This window comes from Colias croceus, chromosome 1 (assembly GCF_905220415.1).
Source record: "Colias croceus chromosome 1, ilColCroc2.1".
Lineage (NCBI taxonomy): Eukaryota > Metazoa > Arthropoda > Insecta > Lepidoptera > Pieridae > Colias > Colias croceus.
The window spans coordinates 12,096,087-12,115,820 of record NC_059537.1 but is presented as its reverse complement, the minus strand read 5'-3'; the positions used below and the strand labels follow the sequence as shown (position 1 = coordinate 12,115,820).

Here is a 19,734-nt window from a genome sequence, read left to right as displayed (position 1 = left end):
AATCCAGATTAAAGACTATATGTGTGATAAAATTCGTGTATAAAATAAATATAATATGTAGATAACTAGAGCTTTTAGCGTGAAAGACTAGCAAATCTCCGAACAATGTAAATTTGTATACGTTCGAAGAACGTATCTTATTTATGTATATATTGTAAGAGTATGTTTTATATTGAACATAATAATATCCTCCTTAAATCAACAGCGAAAACTAATCTTAAAATCTTAAAATGAACATGTTTTCAATTTTTTTATGACGCAAAAATTAAGATTTTTCCACTTTGATTATTATCGATTTTGATTATTATATTATATATTTATTTGATTATTATCATTTATAATAATTTGTATATTATTATTAAACTTGATTTGGTGATTCCAAAGATAGACGGAATAGTAGGTAGTGATAACATGTATAATTGTATAATTTATATTTTTATCTATTTAAATGTGTTAAAAATCTTCACACATAAAAAACTGAGAAATAATCTCGTCAATAAGGTAAAATTTTAATATAACCCGCATACAAAATGTTATATGGCTTTGTTTCGTGTTATAGATAAAAAAAAACACTCAAAATTGACCTTGAGCACGTTTGAGATTTATATTTTTTGGCTTATTATATGTTAATAAGATGATCTCTGGTAAATTATTGTTACAAATACTTTGGATTACTATTAATTCTTCGTAGGAAACTGGAATAATATAGATAACTTTACAGAATAATAATATGTAATAGGTAGGTGTTTTGTTGAATCGATTTATGTTTTAATCTCTTAAATGCTTCTTAAATGGGAAGCTTTAATGTGAATCTATACTAATATTATAAAGCTGAAGAGTTTGTTTGTTTGAACGCGCTAATCTCGAGAACTAGTGGTCCGGTTTGAAAAATTCTTTCGGTCTTAGATAAAAGACACTAAGATGGGAGAGACAAAATAGTTGCGGAGACAAAAGTTGCTCTTGCGCGCTAGCTCTATAAATTTTACTGAATACTTCTTGTCGATTTTTCTCGGTAGTATCATATTTTACATCGGTTGTAGTTTTAACAAAAGTTATTAAAATAAATTAGTATTACTCTGAATTAACATCAAAATAATGATCTTACATGAATTGATATTATGTATGATTATTATTTGTGTAATTAAAAATGTAAACACCAATGTTACTTTCTCTTTTACTGTATATTGGTATCGTTTGATCGAATATGAGTTTTTTTATGTGTAGCGGATGCAATTGTAATTGCATGGATGTCAATAAAATAATTGAATTAATTTATATTTCCCATATTTATATTGGTATAGTTCACATTTCGCAAATAAGAGTTAAAACAACGGAAGTGAAAGTCTATTTATTAAACCATAACCACAGCCATAACTATATTTTTTATAGTTACCACATTTTGATTATAAAGTGATCGTGAAATATTAAAATATTTTAAGAATTCACGTTGATTGAATTGAAACGTTGATTGAAGAGATATATTATACTTTAATTTACTTCCGTAATATATCGTTCAAATGTGGTCCTACGCATTTACTTACTTTTTCATACATTACTTTCTTATTTCATCATCCATCTTAATTAATTCACGTTTGAGCTTTATGGAGACAGCCTTTCGTTTATTTGTTACGCATGGACTTACTTGACTTATTGTCCTATGTCTCCTATGTGGGGCAGAGGGCGTCCACAGTGCGCCGCTTCTTGTTACGCATTGCTCCGCTCTTATTGGTTAAGACCACGATAAGACGTGATGATGTATTATAGCCTTCCTCGATACATCGACTATCTAACAGTGAAACAATTTTTCAAATAGAACTTGCGGGTAGAATAGCGCTGCTTGCTTCAAGCTGTTTGCTTTAACGCACTACTCGTCAGCTTTATAATATTAGTACAGATATAAAGTAATTAATCGAGGACCTAGTAAACCTATAACTTAAACTCAAACTCAAACTCAAAACTCAAACTCAAACTCAAACTGAGTTTTGAGTTTGAGTTTATAACTTAAAGAGGCTTTAATAGAATAAAGGTGGACATCCCTACAAAGGTCTGTGACCTACGCTTGAATAAGTCATCAACCAGCTCCACTACTGCGTATCATAGCGTATTTCAAATCCTATCATTTTGATTTAATGGCATGAGATATCGGTTAAACTGGTTTACTAATGGTCTGCTTTGCAAATATTCCAGTTTCTAGAATCCTTTAAGGTCTATCATTCCTCTAGTTATCTTTACAGATGACAGGGGCTAGGCATTGTTTGAAGTTCCTATAATGGCTAACTTGTTAACGTGATGTGATGGGTGAACATTTGTATGGTAATTGCAACTTCGCTGGGGTTGTATTTGGGTTGTATTGTGTGTTTTATTTATCGAATGTTTGTTTAATTGAAATGCTCTTCTATGGAAATAGATAGGAATTGGCGGCACACGTCTCTAACATTGTACCTACAATGTATGTATACTTAGATATTTTATTTCTTTTTGTAGAGCTGCAATAGGCAACAATATATTTTTAATCTGAAAATTAGACAGCTGCAATAACGTAGTAGGTATATTATTTGTAATTTCTACATTATACTCTTAAAACCTATCTTTTTTTGTTTGCTACTTAAGACACGATTTAAAATATGTCTTTATCTTAGATATTATAATAAACATATTTATGTTACTATTGAGAAATCGCGTTGTAAATGGAATTTTACTCCTCCCTGATGACATATAATTAGCGAAAATGTAATTAACAACATTCAATTGCGAAACTACTAATGCTATAAATCAGTCACTCGTTCCTTGTCCACAGAACCAAATGCAAGTAAAATGAAGGATCTTGGTCTAAAGATACCCAAGTTACCGACGCGGAATGTGCTTACGGGCGCCGTCGTCAACTGGGATGACGATGAGATGGCCGGCCTGGGCGACACGCCGGAGAACCTCACGCTGGCGTGGAAGGACCTCTCGGTGTATAGGAAGAAGAAGCATCAGACGAGTATTTGGAGATCGCCGACGTATGAAGAGGTTAAGGTGCTGCATGGAGGTTGGTAGAAATTATTATTTTTTGTAATTTTAATGAATAAAAAAGATCGTGTGTGCCGAGTACACCTGTCCGAAGTGAAACTTCTTTAGGAAGATACAAAAATTGCCTTACTCGATGACGTGACGGTATTGCCATGAAATTTTACTCTCAACGCGCGTATAGGAAGTTTCACTTCAAAAATTGAGATTTTTGCGCGCGATTTGAACGCGTGTATGTTCGAATGGTAGGTAGTTTTCTACTCTTTACAGTCAAAACTGAAATAGGTACATTGTTACAAGAATTTTATTCCTCGCTTTTATTGTTGGCATTTCAAATATGTTAACAAGTGTAAGCTTAAGCTGAATGACTTTTTATCAATCGAATAGTTACTTTAATTAAACTACTATTGAATTAATATGTAATAAAATTAATGAAGTTGTATTAAAAACAAATCGAACACGAATTAGTATAGTCTAATTAATTTTAACATAGTTTTAACATGAATGGATCACTGTATAAGTTTACATTAAAATTTTATTAATGATTTTGAGAAACAAAAACCCAAATATACCTGCTAGAAAAAAGTTTATTAAAGTACGGTCAACGGTTGCTTTCAAGGACAACGGAAAAAACTTGGAGTGCTTTAAATTTTCTTATCTATAGATTTGAAGAACGGATCCAACTTTTATCGTTAAAATGGAGAATGCTATAAATTAAACACACGGGATGAAGGCAGGTTAAGTAATCCAGCTGATAACGTGAATTACCTACTTATTACTTTTTGAGATTTTTAGAAAGCATCTATAACTTATTTTGATCGATCTAGCGCGCAAGAGCTGAAACATACATTTTTATAGGGATAAGAAACAAATACCATGTAGGTAATAGATTTTAATACCAGTAAAAGAAGAGTTAAAACTGAACAATGATTAGGTATATTAAAGGCTATCGTAAAAATAACTAGGAATTAACCGAGAAATTGTTAACAACGACACATTTCCTAATCAGGCAATTAACTTAGTAATGTCTAACATAAATCGTGCAGAAATCGAACCCAAATAATCAGCTATAACAAGCTGTATTACCGTGCCAATCATCCAAATGAATAATAAACGACAATTTTACTTTCTACAACATTAACATTGTTAGTTTGTCGGCGTAAAGCGAATCAACGAAGCAAATAAAATCATTTAATTGGTATATGTGCGTTCGTTAGTACAATAGAATGGTTATTATCTGCTAAGGCCTTGTATACAGATAGACGGAGCGATTTGCTTTTATCTGAAGGGACGGGAATCCACGCTCGTTAAACACGTTTCAATACATTTGCATAATTTGATAGACTCGACATTAGTTTAACTATTTTAATGTATTCTTGGAAGTTCAATACTACCTAGATACTGTGAATAATCGCTGAGTAGTTTTATAATGAGATAAAAATGGAAATTGGATGTGATTATAGATGTAGACTGCATGGAGGTATGAATGTTTATCTTTGTAGATATGGAACTTTATTTTAAGTTATTAAATGGACATTGAGGCTTTGTTAACATTATTTTATGTAAATATGTATATTTTTTTTGGTGTTTGATAGTAAATCCCTACATTGGCTACATTGCCTCAGGGCTTAAAAACAATACATTCAATAATACTTCTTTGATTTTTAAACCGTATTTCGTTAATTTTATAGATTATAATCAGTATATTAAATGAGTCTTGTTTTTCATCAGTTGAAATGTTAAATTACTTACTATTGATTTTTATATTTTCAAAATCGCTTCGCTCTTTTATTTACCCACATTCTTATTTCATGTATTTACATTAAATAAATCAGTTGGTGTAAATGTAGAAGCATGCGTTGTGTTGTTTTTGCCATGTAATTGTATGAGTACAGAGAAAACTAATATTGGTCTCATTAATTATTGATTGAGACGCATCAAGGAACTGGGTTACTTTTGTTTCAAGCGAGAGTGAAGATTTTTTGTTTATGTTTTATTGTTGGGATTTTAAACCCTGTGCAATTGTGCATATCTGTATTAGATAATTTTTTACAAGTTCACATGACAATGATTTTTCAATCGTTGGTTAAAACTTATTCATCGAATAACGTATTAAACTGCCATTTCAAAAATGTATTCTAATTGTCCGTATTTGACAGTTTACATTTAAATTGTTCTTTATTGGACGGATAAATTTAACCAAGGATTGAAAAATCGGCCCTTAATTAAATAGGTAGTTTGTGTTCTTGTAAAATATTTTACTGAAACTGTGTTTCAATACCTCGTTATCTACGGAACCACAGACTTAAAAAGGTGGAGATTCTTTATTGGGTTTTTACCTTAGAATTTCCGAAGTGAACCGATTTTGATGATACTTTTTTATTTTAATTCTGGTGCCATCCGGTTCATCCCATTAAAAGTCTATCTAGTTCTAAATTGTAGGCGGTTTAGTTTTTTTAAGTAATTATTAACAAATCAGCAAGTTATTCTATTGACAATAAATTTTATATCCGTATCTAACTATTAATAAAATAGTACCTACATATATTCAAATTTGCTAAATCTGTGTTTTATCGCGCTAAGGAACAAGTTTCATGAAATGAAGATTAATCTAAAATCATATTTGATACATAATATAGATCTATTACAATTATAATTATGTACTTAAATCTATCGATTTAGTTTTATTTACTGTTTCTATTATAATCTCAGATTGTGTGTAAAATAACACGTATTTCCCAAGAATACGTAACTATGCGGGTTTTTGTCTGAAAAAGCGGGCGAAGCCGCGGGAGTAAAACTAATATATAACATAAATACATATAATACATTCTTTTATTCAAATTAATAGTAAGAATACGTTATGTACCTATCCATTTTTTGTGTATTTACATTAAATTTTGTGTGTTTTAATGTTATTTCTTTTTCAAGTGAGCGGAGTGGTGTCTTCCGGCAACTTGGTGGCTTTAATGGGTTCAAGGTAAAATATTTTAGTACATATTATTATAAGGGTGTTTTTCCACCACTCATGAGCGAGGATGTGTGGCGAGGAATGTGTTTGTAAAGAACCAATCATATCTCTTCATTTAGTTTGAAGTTTGAAGCGTTTAGCGTTTGAAGCGATACATTATTATTGGTGGAAAAGCACCCTAAGATAGATTTATTATAGGTAAAATAAAGTATTAATGGTCACACTTAATTCTTACTTAACCCCTTACCGCATACAAAGCCATGTATGGACGACGAAGTTCATGAATTTTTTATAGGCTAACTATAAACAATATCTAAAAAAACTACCTTACATCTTAAACAGCATATCATCGAGAATTGGAATGTAATTAATTTATACAGTGTAACTATTATCCATCAGATATATTATAGATTTAGTCTAGCGCGTGCGACGGTTTGGGTGCGCGGAAAAAACTGTGATTTTCAAATTAAGATTTCAATATCAAAACGGTGAGTAAAGCCATGAAAAAAAATATTACTTCTTTCTTTAGTCTTTCTAAAATAAGGCAAAACATTTGGTTTGGTTGTTTTTGTTGCTTTAATCATGATTTTTTGTACTTTTCCAAATCTGTCATATTTGGCTTCGTATGCATTCCGTCCAAACTATATTATGTCATATGTGGCTTGGTATGCATTCAAGGATACTTTCACTGATTGTTCCAGTATCGATTCTGGACACTTTTATCTCAATGCTAAACATGTAAATATCATATCATCATCAATAAATACAGACTCAAGTATTAGCCACTGTATGATTTTTAATTAGCCGTTTCAGAGCAAATGCGAAAGTCAGGGAAAGCTCTTATTACCAAAAGACGTGGTCGTCTCTCAAGAACTTAGAAACATCTCTGGAGTCTCCTTTGTATTCCTGACTCGCCAATTGCCGCAAAAAAGCTACGAAAATCTCCTGCAAGACATCTAGATTTTCACTTTGATTCTGCACGATCTGATGGGATTAGTCATTACCCAATTTGGAAGAAGAACGTCCGTCAGCTATGCCTATATTGTTCCAATTTCGTTCCTTCACGTTATGTGAAAAATATAACGTGTTTTTATGTTATAATGACAAATGTAATTGTTTTAAGCTATTTCACGAAGTATAAGTTGGCTATGATTCTGGGTTTTATTTAGATATCCATATAAAGTACTAACATTTCGCCCGTGGCCTCGCCCGCGTTTTCAAAGAAAACCCCGCATAGTTCCCGTTCCTGTGGGATTCCCGGGATAAAACCTATCCTATGTGTTAGGCCAAGTTACCCTCTATATTATGTGTGCTAAATTTCATTTTTCGGTTCAGTAGTATTTGCGTGAAAGAGTAACAAACAAACACATACACGTATACATCCACCCTCACAAACTTTCGCATTTTTAATATTAGTAGGATAGGATTTATGTAAAGTATATGTAGTATATCAGTGGACTTAGCATTCAGGATACAAGCCTTTTGTTTTGGGGCTTAGCAACCGAGTGTGTGAAATTAGTCCGGAATATATTTTAATTTTATTAATTAGTTACTTTTTTCTAATTGCATATGAAGCCATATATGACAGAAAAAATACAACAAACACTGCATACGAGTCCATATATGGCGCCGTTTCATATTTTCTATAATATAAGTAAATAATTTTTTTTCTCAATTTGATCTCATAATGTAAGGTCTAATAAACACTTTTTTGCAAAAAAATAATTTTTATTTCATCTCCTTAATAATTCATGCAATAAGGGGTTAAGAACGGCTGGATGCATTTAATGGTGTTTGGTTTATTGGAATTTTAACTAAAAAAACCCGGGACCAACTCGCAGCTAGCTTATAAAAGCCTAAACATAGCTTATTAGATCTTATGTACGTCCAAATATATGCAAAATTATTCTAGTGTGGATCCACATCTAAATAAAAACCACTAAAACTACGTGCACGTAGGTAATATTAATATGTCTTATTAAAATTTACTACTCACTAATGTCATGCTTTTAGTGTTCTATGTATTTTGCTTTTTGGCCATCAATCAGACGCATTTAAATATTTTTCATTAAATTAATTTTGCTGACATTAAAATGAAGAATCCATTATTCAATCGTTGTTATTTTAAATATTTTTTTTAAAACATTAGAGAACATTAAAATTCAAGAGATAAGGTGGTTGAAGACTTATTTATTATGAAATCAATTAAAGATAATGAACATAAGTATCTGAATGCGGTTTGTGATAGTAAATAATGAATGAACAGTGAGATTCTGAAAATCACTACTGATAAGAAATTCTTGATGTACCTAAAGTTACTTGGTTACTCGTTGTTTGGTAATAATGAACTATTATTTAGATGTAAAATGAACAATGCTTTGTTCATTGGCCGTCTTAATTTATGCAGGCCGAAGAAAAGATGGCGGGATGAACTGGACCAATTTAATAAAGACTGGTCTACAATAGCACAAGATCGTGATTCATGGAAGCGCTTTGGGGAGGCCTTTGCTCAGCATTGGGACACAACAGGCTAATACAATACAAATAATAAGTATTTGGCCATAGTCAAGCGTTTATTGTTCTCTACTGGTTTCTATACTTCAAGTGCAGAATCTAGTAATTCTATTGCTTATTTAGGCTCGCTACTTCGATCTCGGTTTTAGTCTGTAGCCTTGCTCGATAAATGAACTATTTTTCTCCGAAATAATTTTTCAAATCCGACCCGTGGCGACCCGAATAGCGCGATAAACCAACCAAATAAACAAACTCTTCCGCTTTATAATAATAGTATGGATATTGTAATGTGAATATTTTCAACAGTGGAGCCGGCAAGACCACGTTACTAGCGGCTATAAGCCGTCGAGACAAGAGCGCAACGACCGGCTACTTGATGCTGAACGGGCGTCTCGCGGGCGCGGACCTCATCGCGAGGATCTCGGGCTTCGTGCCGCAGGAGGACCTGTCCATCGAGGACCTGACTGTCGCTGAACATATGGAGTTCATGGTGAGTGTGAAGGTGGCTTTGATGCATTGAGTCCATTGCAGTTACCTTTTATTTAGTATTAACATACGCTTTGGCGACGATAATTTCAGTGAAACTAAAATATACTCGCATGTCATTAAGTGTTTACTTCACTTTCAATACTCGGAAAGTGTTTACTACGAACGTGTAAACATAACTACACTTGTATCATGTATAATTTTAAAATATTATTTTCAACATTTTATTAATGACGTTAACATTTACTACCAATACCTATCAATGGAGGTTTTCTTCACAATGTTTATTATAATTATAATCTCATTTACTTATTCTCAGATAATTTGCTATCTGCTGTGGTAAATCATTAAAATAAATATTCCTCAAAACTATCTCTAACACTCCCACTTACCCAATCAAAAATGCTCAGCCTCTACTCAAATCAATATCAAAGTTCACGCTACACTACTTTTAATGAAATCAATCAGTAACTGATAGGTAACCTGAACCCTACGCCTGACTGGCTGGTCACTGCACCTGCTTTCTAGAGTACATTCGAATAGGATGGGTATGTGTGTCGATTATATAAGTATCAAATATAGTTTTCACTAGCTAGCTAGCTTTCGGTCACGGGTCTGTTCATCTGGGTATCCGTGAAAGTGCTTAGTACGAATCTTCCAGTTGCAGTAGTAGAATGTTTCGAAAAAATTGAAGTTAGGATTTGAAATTAAATAGTAAGTAAGTAGAGTCTAAGAGATGTCCATATTTATTAGCTTACTCGATATTTATTCTAATTAAAATCTGGTTATCGATGTTACCTTGAAAGAGTTGATAATATACAACGTAAAATTACTATGTAGGTACCTATGACAAATATATTCATAAATACGTACACTAAAATCATTAGAAGGTAGGTAAAAAAGGTATGTTGATCCAACATAGGTTTTAATAAAAAATATGAATCTATAAGAATGTGAGAAGTGCCTTGACTTGGTATAAATATAATCTTTATATTTTAGGTCACCGAGCGTGATTTAATTACCTTTATACCTATAGTTATATTATTTATTGACCGCCTCCTTGGTACAGTGGTTGACGCGTGAGCGTAAAACCGAGGGGTCCTGGGTTCGATTCCCGGTGGAAACAATGTCTCGGTCTGGCAGGACACAGAAGGCTGATCATCTACTTGTCTCTAAACTGCCCTAAAGAAATTCGATCAGTGAAACAGATATATAATGTATCTGCCCCTTACCCCACTAGGGGACACGGGACTTCACTTTATATTATTTAAATATACGCATAAAAACAAGAGAAAATATAAAAAAATATAGGAGAGATTAACGCGCGAGCATAGATTATTGGATTAAGTTGTCTGTGACCCTTTTCCCTATAATTAATTAAAATATAATTAGATTTATTGGAGTTACAGAGTGTGGTAATAGGAAATATTTATCCGTGCTGCGTGCACGATTATTTTGTTAATTTTACAATTCCTTCAAAAATATCATGGGGATCACAAAATAGTGTAGGTTCATTCTAACAAGACAAATAATATTCATTAGTTGTAGTTGAATTGATTGAATTTAAAATTTAATCAATTAACCTATATCAACTGCGTCGTACCCCAAAATGAACTACCCTCGTTAGTTCACTTCAGCTCGGTACACCGATGTGATCATAATCCTCTTTAGTAATACAAGCTTATAGCAGCATTATAGAGAAAAGGCTTCACCGCCCTGTAAAGGGGAAACGTGAAGGGAATTTTGATGTTTTATACAATCTAAATGCCTGTTAATTGGTTTGGAAATACCTTATTTTGGTGTATATGTTATCCTCTAAAACCGAAAATATTCAATGAGCGAAAAAAATTGCCCACATCGCTTGCCCGCATCGCGTTGTGATCACAGTAGAAGATCCATCAGCAATACGAGATGCTTGTTATGGTACTATTGACAAGTGATAACTGCGTTAAAAACAACCGACTTCAAACTTGCACTTGCAACATTTTCAAATACAGACTACTGGGCCTATCCGAATAAAATTTTTATGGGACCAATTCGACACCATCCCGCATCGACCAAAAAAAAATCACGTAAATCGGTTCAGAAACCTCGGAGTAATCGGTGTACATACAAAAAAAAACATACCGGCCGAATTGATAACCTCCTCCTTTTTTTGAAGTCGGTTAAAAACGCTCATGACTCCTGGTGACAATCTTGGAAAGACCAGATAGCGATTCGTGTCGTGGCTGGCATGCTATTCGACCATGACGCGTTGCACTTCTGGTCACAATCTTGGAAAGACCACAATATAGCGATTCGTGTCGTGGCTGGCATGCTATTCGACCATGACGCGTTGTGGCTATGAAGAATTACCATGATCTGCTGATTAATTGGTTTACCATAAACTCGACGGACAGGATTTTATAACTTTAATCGTCGAACATCTTCGGGACGAACAGCTAGTATATATCGACGTAATCTATACTTAATATTATAAAGCTGAAGAGTTTGTTTGTTTGAACGCGCTAATCTCAGAAACTACGTCCGATTTGAAAAATTCTTTTGGTGTTAGATAGCCCATTTATCGAGGAAGGCTATAGGCTATCATCACGCTAAGACCAACAGGAGGGGAACTACGCGGGTGAAACCGAACGGCGCGGATAGTTAGATATAAAATGTCACCCCAAATTAATGATAAATGGGACGACAACGTCAGGTTCCCATCAAGATTTATAGGGATTTGTCACAGAAACCTTACAATGTTACTTTCTAGGAAATTTTATTGCACCCGAAGCTATATCCTGTACAATTTAATAGAGTGATCTCTTTTATTACAGGAATAGATTGAATAAATTATTAAAAATAAATCAGTCAGCCTTTCATATAATGTCAGCGTCAGGGAAACTATATCTATAAAATATAGAAATTAATGTGAGACTGAACAGAAATTTCTAGTTCAACTATTTGTCCATCAGCTAAAAATAAGTTTATGAATCTAAAGATCTTGCTTAAAGATCACTGATAAAAATAGCTAGATGCTGACCTTTTCTGATAATATCAATATCAATAGAAATTAAAATGCGTAATTTATATGTTAAGGGGGTTGAAAACATATTCTTGACTCTAATAATATCTTTTATAAGTATTTTTAAATGGTTGTTGGTACATACTTGCTTCCACGATAATTTTTAATGTTATGTAGTTTAAACGCGTGTTTAACATATCAAAGAAAATATTTCTGCAAGTCTATTGAGTATTTTTAAAAATACTTTACAAATGTTGTCTTGTATGTTGGTCTTTAATTGAGTCCTATACTATGAATATAATTGATGTTTCCTGAACACTTCTTGCCTTTACTTAGATTGAATAAATGGAATAATAATTTGTGTAAAAAGCAAAAAAATAATAATCGATTTAATTTTTGTCACATGTCCCCTAGTGGGATAAGGGGCAGATGCATTATACATCTGTTTCACTGATCGATTTTCTTTAGGGACAAGTAGGTGATCAGCCTTCTGTGTCCTACCAGACCGAGACTTTTTTTTTACTCCACCGGTAATCAGACCCAGGACCCCTCGGCCCTCGGTGCTACGCTCATGCGTCAACCACTGTACCAAGGAGGAGGTCCAATTTTTGTTGTACCCTACTTTATATGAAAAGGACACCAAGGGTTAGAATTTAGATGTTTGTCTTTTACTCTATCATCCCAAAACATAGTAGTTTAAATGGGGTTATACAAGTAAATACCTATAGTCTTTGGGCGCCATATAAATATATAAAATAAAAATTTAAAAATATTTTACTTATTTTAAAGCATTTTTTATGACTCAATATTTTTGCTCATTTTATTGTACACTAGTTCAAGAATACGTTTTAATAGACATTCTAAGATAAGGATTTAATAGTCGAGTTCCCACATATTATTATATTTAAGAAATATTTAATCTTTATTACATAAACGAATCTGATACTCATCATAGCGGAATGTTTTGGTCACAAAATCTGGTTGAGACTAAACTTATATAATGGCTGTAATAAATTTTATATATATGGCTTTATCTAATAGGTAATCTATACCAATAATGTAGAATATTTCATATTTGTATAAAATAATATACAAATTTCGTTCTTTCCCAAAAAAAGTACCTACCTAGATATTTCCCAGAGAAAACATTAAGTTTAGATCTATGACAAAGTTTATAGCAATATTTTGTGTTTATTTCATGTTAATCAAAAATGTAACACGGTATTCTATAATATAGATAGATATTTTCGCAGTTTTTATCAACATCGTCCGAAACGGCTTGACCGATATATTTTTTTACGAGCTGCGCTCCGCGGTTTCACCCGCGTGGCTCCGCTTCTGTTGGTCTTAGCGTGATGATATAATAATTATAGCCTATAGCCTTCTTCGATAAATGAGCTATCCAATAGTGGTTCGTAATGGTCATCCTGGCAGAAAAAGAAATTGCCGGATCAGCTAAGAATAATACAAAACAACCAGTAGCAATATTATGTCTATCATCAAAATGATAGTTATTACGTTTTTATTCGTTTAATTTATATCGTTGAGATGTATATCAGGAATAAATGGTTATTATATATATATTTCAAAATGAATTTATAATTAATATTATAGATTCTGACACCTATGAACAAGTTCTATCTAGATATTGAAGGCGTCTAGAACCAGACACGCCTAGATGTCACATAAATCATAAAAACAATAGGTATAAAAATATATTCATTTATCATCGATATGCAAAAGAATAACAATTTATAACGGGATTAGTTCAATGCTTATTGCTTATATATATATATAGAATATTTTATAGCTTTTTATTTAAAAAAATGTCACTAATTTTAAAACAAAATATTAATCCATAGGTACTGTTGTCTTAGAATAAAGTTAAAATAATTGAATATAAGAATATGATTTAACAGTAAATATCTGAAATAACAGATCCTTGACATTTTTCTAAGATAATCCGGCATTGAAATCTTTATTTACGACATAATTGCTTTTGTTACTATCTATTTTCATATTATTTAAAGATCTCAGTGATAATGGAGATAAGATCACGTCATATTAGATTTTAAATCTTATAAGAAAAGCAGCAAAATAAAATAATAAATGACATAAAATCTCGATGTTTAGAAGAACATTATCGTAAATGTTCTTCTAAACTTAATTTTTGGAAAAAGTTAAAATAAAAGTTTACATTCGAATAATTACATAGTCGATAGAATCTAAAGCGTATTCGTTTCCACACATTTAAACTGTAAATAAAATATTTTTATTTAAATCCGCACACTTAACATTAAAATCATTAATTCCACACTTTGTAAATCAACTAGCTTTTCGCCTGCGGCTTCGCCCGCGTTTTCAAAGAAAAACCCGCATAGTTCCCGTTCCCGTGGGATTACCTGGATAAAACCTAGCCTATGTTGCTCAGTGAAGATGCAGCTTTTTAATGGTGAAAGAATTTTTGAAATCGGTCCAGTAGTTTATGCGTGAAAACCATACATTCATACATACATAATTACAAACCTTTCCTCTTTATAATATGAGTATAGACTATAGAAGTTTTATTTGTATTGTCAAAAATATATTTGCATATCATATGAAATCTAATTCTATTTTTGATAACACATTAATATGCTATGTATGTAATATTTCCCACATTACATAGTCGAGATGGAGAGATATGAGTTAGTAATAAAAATTCAAAATAGTGTTAACAGCTTAGAATTTATTTAGATAAAATCTAGACATTATGTCACAATGACTGGAATTTACATAACTTTTTAAAGATTAATAATATATGTAACATTGTTATCATTACCAATCTTTCCTTAATTCTGATTTTATCTTTACGAATAACAACTACTTTGCATCTATAAATTGAATTAAATATAATATCAAATGTCAATACTCATGAAAATTAGTTTTTTGCATATTTAAATAAGTTTTTTTATTTCGCTTTGTCATTTTGTACGTAGGCTGAAATGTTAAACTGTTTCAGAGATATTATACAAAGTACGTTGTTATGCAAGGACAATATTCAAGAATCGCCCACATAAAAGATTAAAAATAACCCTTTAAAATTTAATGCTAATTTAATATTATATTGTCAACTAGCTATCCGCCTGCGCGCCTCCGCCGCCGCCGCGTTGTCCAAAACATAACAATTTGAAGATTCTAAAACCATCATTTTGAACTACGAACTACATCATTTTGATAGTGACGCTATAGAAGAATTTTTTTCCTATAAAGAATTAATTTAGTATAGTAGCTCAGAAGCAAAAAAAATTACCCTTATTTGATACTTTTAACTAACATAGGTACCTACTTTTATACCTGGCGAAATAAAAGGTGTCCCTACCTTAACAAATTCTCATATCATAACTTCTTAAAAATATGAAAATGTCTTGCAGTATGCGCCGATATGTACTTAACCCGTGGCCCTTCTCTAAGCTATCCGATATTGAATCACATAAAGTTACCTGTAAGCTCTTTATCCAATTTGAAGACAGAAAGTTACATGCGGTCGAGCTACTAACTTATTTTATTGTATACAAGCTTCGTTTGTTTCAAAACAACATTTGTTCACGTGTAGATACTGTCAATGAATTTATTCATTACATTAATTAATAATATTGATTCGGGATTTTAGTTATCAGTCCCCTTGTAAATACCTTGAAAAGAAACTGATTTTACTAATTTTAATCGAAACATGCTAGCCGTGAATTTCAAGTATTCTGTTTAGTTTTTTTATAGAGCATTTCGTAATTTTTGATCACCTTACAATGTCGAAATAAACTCTATGATAACACATACTAAAATTGAATATCCAATTGATAATATCACGTTCTAATCTTTTCACAGGTCCTTCAGCTTTTCCAATTATAACTCCATATTTATTATTAATCTAATATTCCACCAGGCACGCATGATGATGGACAAACGCTCAACAGCAGTCACACGGCAGCGGCGCGTCACACAGCTTCTGGGTGAACTCGGCATTTCCACCTGCACCAGGACCAAGCTGAAGGCATTGTCGGGGGGCGAGAGGAAGCGAGTCGCTTTGGCTGTTCAGGTAATCTATACTAATGTTATAAAGCTGAAGAGTTTGTTTGTTTGTTTGAACGCGCTCAGGAACTACTGGTCCGATTTGAAAAGTTCGTTCGGTGTTAGATAGCCTATTTATCGAGGAAGGCTATCCATACTAATATTTTAAATGCGAAAGTAACTCTGTCTGTCTGTCTTTCTGTCTGTTACTCAATCACGCCTTAACTGCTGAACCAATTTGCATGAAATTTGGTATAGAGATATTTTGATACCCGAGAAAGGACATAGGAGGTTTTATCCCGGAAATCCCACGGGAACGGGAACTATGCGGGTTTTTCTTTGACTGCGCGGGCGATGCCGCGGGTGGAAAGCTAGTAGGTTATATATCGTCGTGCTACGACCAACAGGAGTGGAGCCACGGGGGTGAAACCGCGCGGAGTAGCTAGTATAATATACGTATATTAATTGTATAATAATAATGTAATTAAGTATCCTACTAGAACTTCTGCTCTTAAAATGTTTCTTTCAGGTAATATATCCTTCTGTGTGACTCACGTTTTCTTCTACTCTGTAAAGATACGAACAAACTCTTCAGCATTATAATATTAGCGTATTTTTTAAAGAGCTCAGGAAATTATTCTTTTATAATATAACGAATTTTCGAGATAACGAGGTGCAATACTAAAATTTTAACTACGCTACGGTCAATGGACGCGGAGAGTCAATGAAAAATATTGCAAAAATGGATTGAAATATTCCAGGGCAAACATAAAGTAAAAAAATATTCTATAGTTTGTGTTATTTATATTTTTGAAAAAAAATCTCCAAAGTGAAAGGATTGTATCTAGAAGATCTAATTATAATCGTGTAGTCATCATGTTTTTCTTCAGAGAAAAACAAATGTTTCTCCTCACCACTCAGATTATAAATAAAATAATGCAATTAACATAAAATTAATAAATAAACGTCAAAAATATGAATACATTAATATTATTCGAAACATGAGTTATAGTTTAGTTTTGCATACAAATGTTTCGTTTTACGTACAGAAACTTGTCTTGTCATAGTAATTATGGTAATTGCTAGTATCTGGGGTCAATTTTCGATACAAACAAGTCTGTGGATAAATAGTATAGTAAATTTATTTTTAGATACATTAACAAGATGGCAATTTCGTGACCAGCTACCATTTTAAAAGTAATTAACGCCTGTGTGGCAAATGTTTTCTGTCCAATTTATTAAACTGCTGTATGATTAAATCTAATGCTGATTAACAATACAATTTAGATTTTACGGAGATAGAAAATAATTAAATGTCAATGTTTAGTTTTAGATTTCCTATAATTATTATGGGATTCTTTTGACTACAGGATCTCTATGATTCAGAATCTCTATGATTTTTTACGCATTCATTTTCTCATGTAGGTACTGTTTACGTAGGTTATACAGGAGAGGATGATTTATCTTAATAATATTGAGTAGGTGTTTATTATATTCTTCAATGTTTTTTGTAAATTTTAGAAAAAGCAAAGGAGTTCTTAACAAAACAACAGCTACGTTTAAATTTACTGGCAGAACTGAAATATTGTAGATTCACATAGTCGTTACAAATAATATTGAACAAACACATTTTTATTCCTGTTATTACAAATAATATTGAACAAACACATTTCTTGTTGTTTTATCCCCTTTTGCCATTGTCCTAAAATTGGCATGTTTTTACCTCCTTTAGCTACTAAACGACCCGCCAATTCTCTTCTGCGACGAGCCAACAACCGGTCTGGACAGTTCTGCAGCCAACTCTGTGGTCTCCCGCCTCCGCCGTCTGGCGATCGGCGGGAAGCTGGTGATATGTTCTGTGCACCAGCCGGCGTCTGGTGTCTTCGAGCTCTTCCATCAGGTGGTGTTACTGTCTAACGGCAGGATAGCCTTCCATGGGACTATAGAACAGGCAGACCAGTTTTTCGCGTCGTGAGTTTATTTTATTTTATTTTATACAGCGTGGTCAGATTTTTGTTTTGAGTGGTTTGGGGTTTGAATGAGTGAAAAAATATTTGCATGTAAATATTAGAAAAGGTGATGAAATAAAATAATTGTTTGTAAATGTTTTGAATGGTGGTTTTTTGTTGTAAAAATGTTATGTGAAAGAATATTTATTTTTTTATTTTAAATGCTTACTCTATTGTACCTACTGTCAAAAAAAGACTTATGCACACATTGAACATTGTTTGTAAGAGACTTACAAAATGAATTAGGTAGAGTTAGTAAATATAGGTACTGGATATTTTGATATTTTAATTTAAAATGATTGATGATCTTAAATTAGGAATCAAAATATAGAACTCACACCTTATAACTTTGACTATGACACGTTCGCCTACCTCATTAACGAGATATCGATGTCAATGTATCATTGTGGTTATATATTATCTGTATCATGTTATTCTAATTAATAATGTTATTATGTACTAATCATCATTAAAACAAGATTGATGACAAATTCCAGTCCTGTACGTACCATGATGTCTTAAAGCAGTATCTAATATTTCCAGTGTGGAAAAAGGACAGCGCTATATACAGGATGTCCCACTATTGGTATACTTAGCGTAAAGGGACTTGTAGTTAGGCATACACTGATCACGTAAAAAATACTTAAACAACAAAATTTCGGCAAAAATTATTTGTTAAATTTTTCCTGAAAATCCATGTTTTCTTCTCTAGCTTTGCGCAGCCGGCATATACCGCTTCGCTAATGTGAGAATTTTGTCTATGAAAACATAATCTTAAACGATAGCTCACGAGCTGGTGGCAAAAATGGGCGGGTTGCTTGCTATGGGTGTACACTGTTGTACACATAGTTTTAAGAATTCATCTATTTAAAAAAAAATGCGTCTGGAATTTAATAAGTATTTTTTACGAACTCAGCGTATGCAAAACTATAACCTCCTTTGAGCTTAGTATACCAACAGTGGGACACCCTGTATAGGTCGTTTATCAGTTTCCCACACTGGATGTAATACTGCTTTAAGACAGGCATACTTTACGGTATAAAGGAGTTACAAAGGTTATTAAAAATAAATTACCCTATCCATTGCAGTTGTAAATGATAATGTATCTATTTAGTGTCTTAAAATATTAATATTAAAAGTGAAGTAGCATAATTTAGATGTCTATCATAATATAATTAAATGTTCATAATCAGTGATTTGAAAATAAATATATTTGACGTACTTAGTATCACGTTGCGTACGATATTTGACCACTAACAAAAATTGAGGTTGCACAGACCGCAAACAAAAAATTTTAATGTTATTTTATTTTGTTTTAGAGGCGAAATTTCAATATTTTTTCGTGCACCTACATGTGCACTGGGAGATATGATTTTATAGTAAAAAAATGCTGTATCCAAACTTTTCATATTTTGATTTACATTTTTTTAGGGTTCCGTAGCCAAAATGGCAAAAACGGAACCCTTATAGTTTCGTCATGTCCGTCTGTCCGTCTGTCCGTCTGTCCGTCTGTCACAGCCGATTTACTCGGAAACTATAAGTACTACAGTGATGAAATTTGATGGGAATATGTGTTGTATGAACCGCTACAAAAATATGACACTAAATAGTAAAAAAAAGAATTGGGGGTGGGGCCCCCCATACATGTAACTGAGGGATGAAATTTTTTTTTTCGATGTACATACCCGTGT

The 19,734-nt window shown here is 32.5% G+C and overlaps 1 protein-coding gene across 2 annotated transcripts in view; it reads left to right on the top strand.

Annotated features, from left to right (window-relative positions):
- Positions 1-19,734, top strand: part of LOC123706356 (protein scarlet-like) — a 55,044-nt gene that overhangs the window by 15,701 nt on the left and 19,609 nt on the right. For both annotated transcript variants that reach the window (XM_045655610.1, XM_045655602.1), the window contains exons 2-6: positions 2,798-3,031; positions 5,941-5,989; positions 8,801-8,984; positions 15,910-16,062; positions 17,767-18,005. In XM_045655610.1, coding sequence (XP_045511566.1) covers positions 2,815-3,031; positions 5,941-5,989; positions 8,801-8,984; positions 15,910-16,062; positions 17,767-18,005 — 842 coding nt within the window. In that variant the 5' untranslated portion in view covers positions 2,798-2,814. The remainder of the gene's footprint in view (positions 1-2,797; positions 3,032-5,940; positions 5,990-8,800; positions 8,985-15,909; positions 16,063-17,766; positions 18,006-19,734) is intronic.